The 306-nt window shown below is 65.4% G+C and overlaps 1 protein-coding gene across 1 annotated transcript in view; it reads right to left on the minus strand.

Annotated features, from left to right (window-relative positions):
• Positions 1-212, minus strand: part of HEXIM1 (hexamethylene bis-acetamide inducible 1) — a 6,475-nt gene extending 6,263 nt beyond the window's left edge. The window contains exon 1 of the mRNA XM_009883726.1: positions 29-212. Coding sequence (XP_009882028.1) covers positions 29-212 — 184 coding nt within the window. The remainder of the gene's footprint in view (positions 1-28) is intronic.
• Positions 213-306: the final 94 nt, after the last annotated feature.

Here is a 306-nt window from a genome sequence, read left to right on the forward strand (position 1 = left end):
CCCGCCCCCCCCCCCGCTCCCCCCCCGCCGTGTTTTTTGCTCTCCATCCTCAGCCGGTTGTTCTCCTCCTCCATGCGGGACAGACACTTCTCCAGCTCCAGGTATTCCTTCACCAGCTCCTGCTTGCTCATGTTCTGCAGACTCTCCACATGGTACCGCTCGTAGGTCTCCGAGAAGTCCCGCTGCAGGAACTCGCTGCCGTCCCCCCCCATCCCGTCGCTGCCCCCGTCCTCCTCCGCCGCCTCCTCCAGAAAATCCTCCTCGCTCGTGTCCTCCGACTTGGCGGCCGTTCGCCGCCGGTACAAC

The sequence above is a fragment of the Charadrius vociferus genome, unplaced genomic scaffold (assembly GCF_000708025.1).
Source record: "Charadrius vociferus isolate BGI_N301 unplaced genomic scaffold, ASM70802v2 scaffold1284, whole genome shotgun sequence".
NCBI lineage: Eukaryota > Metazoa > Chordata > Aves > Charadriiformes > Charadriidae > Charadrius > Charadrius vociferus.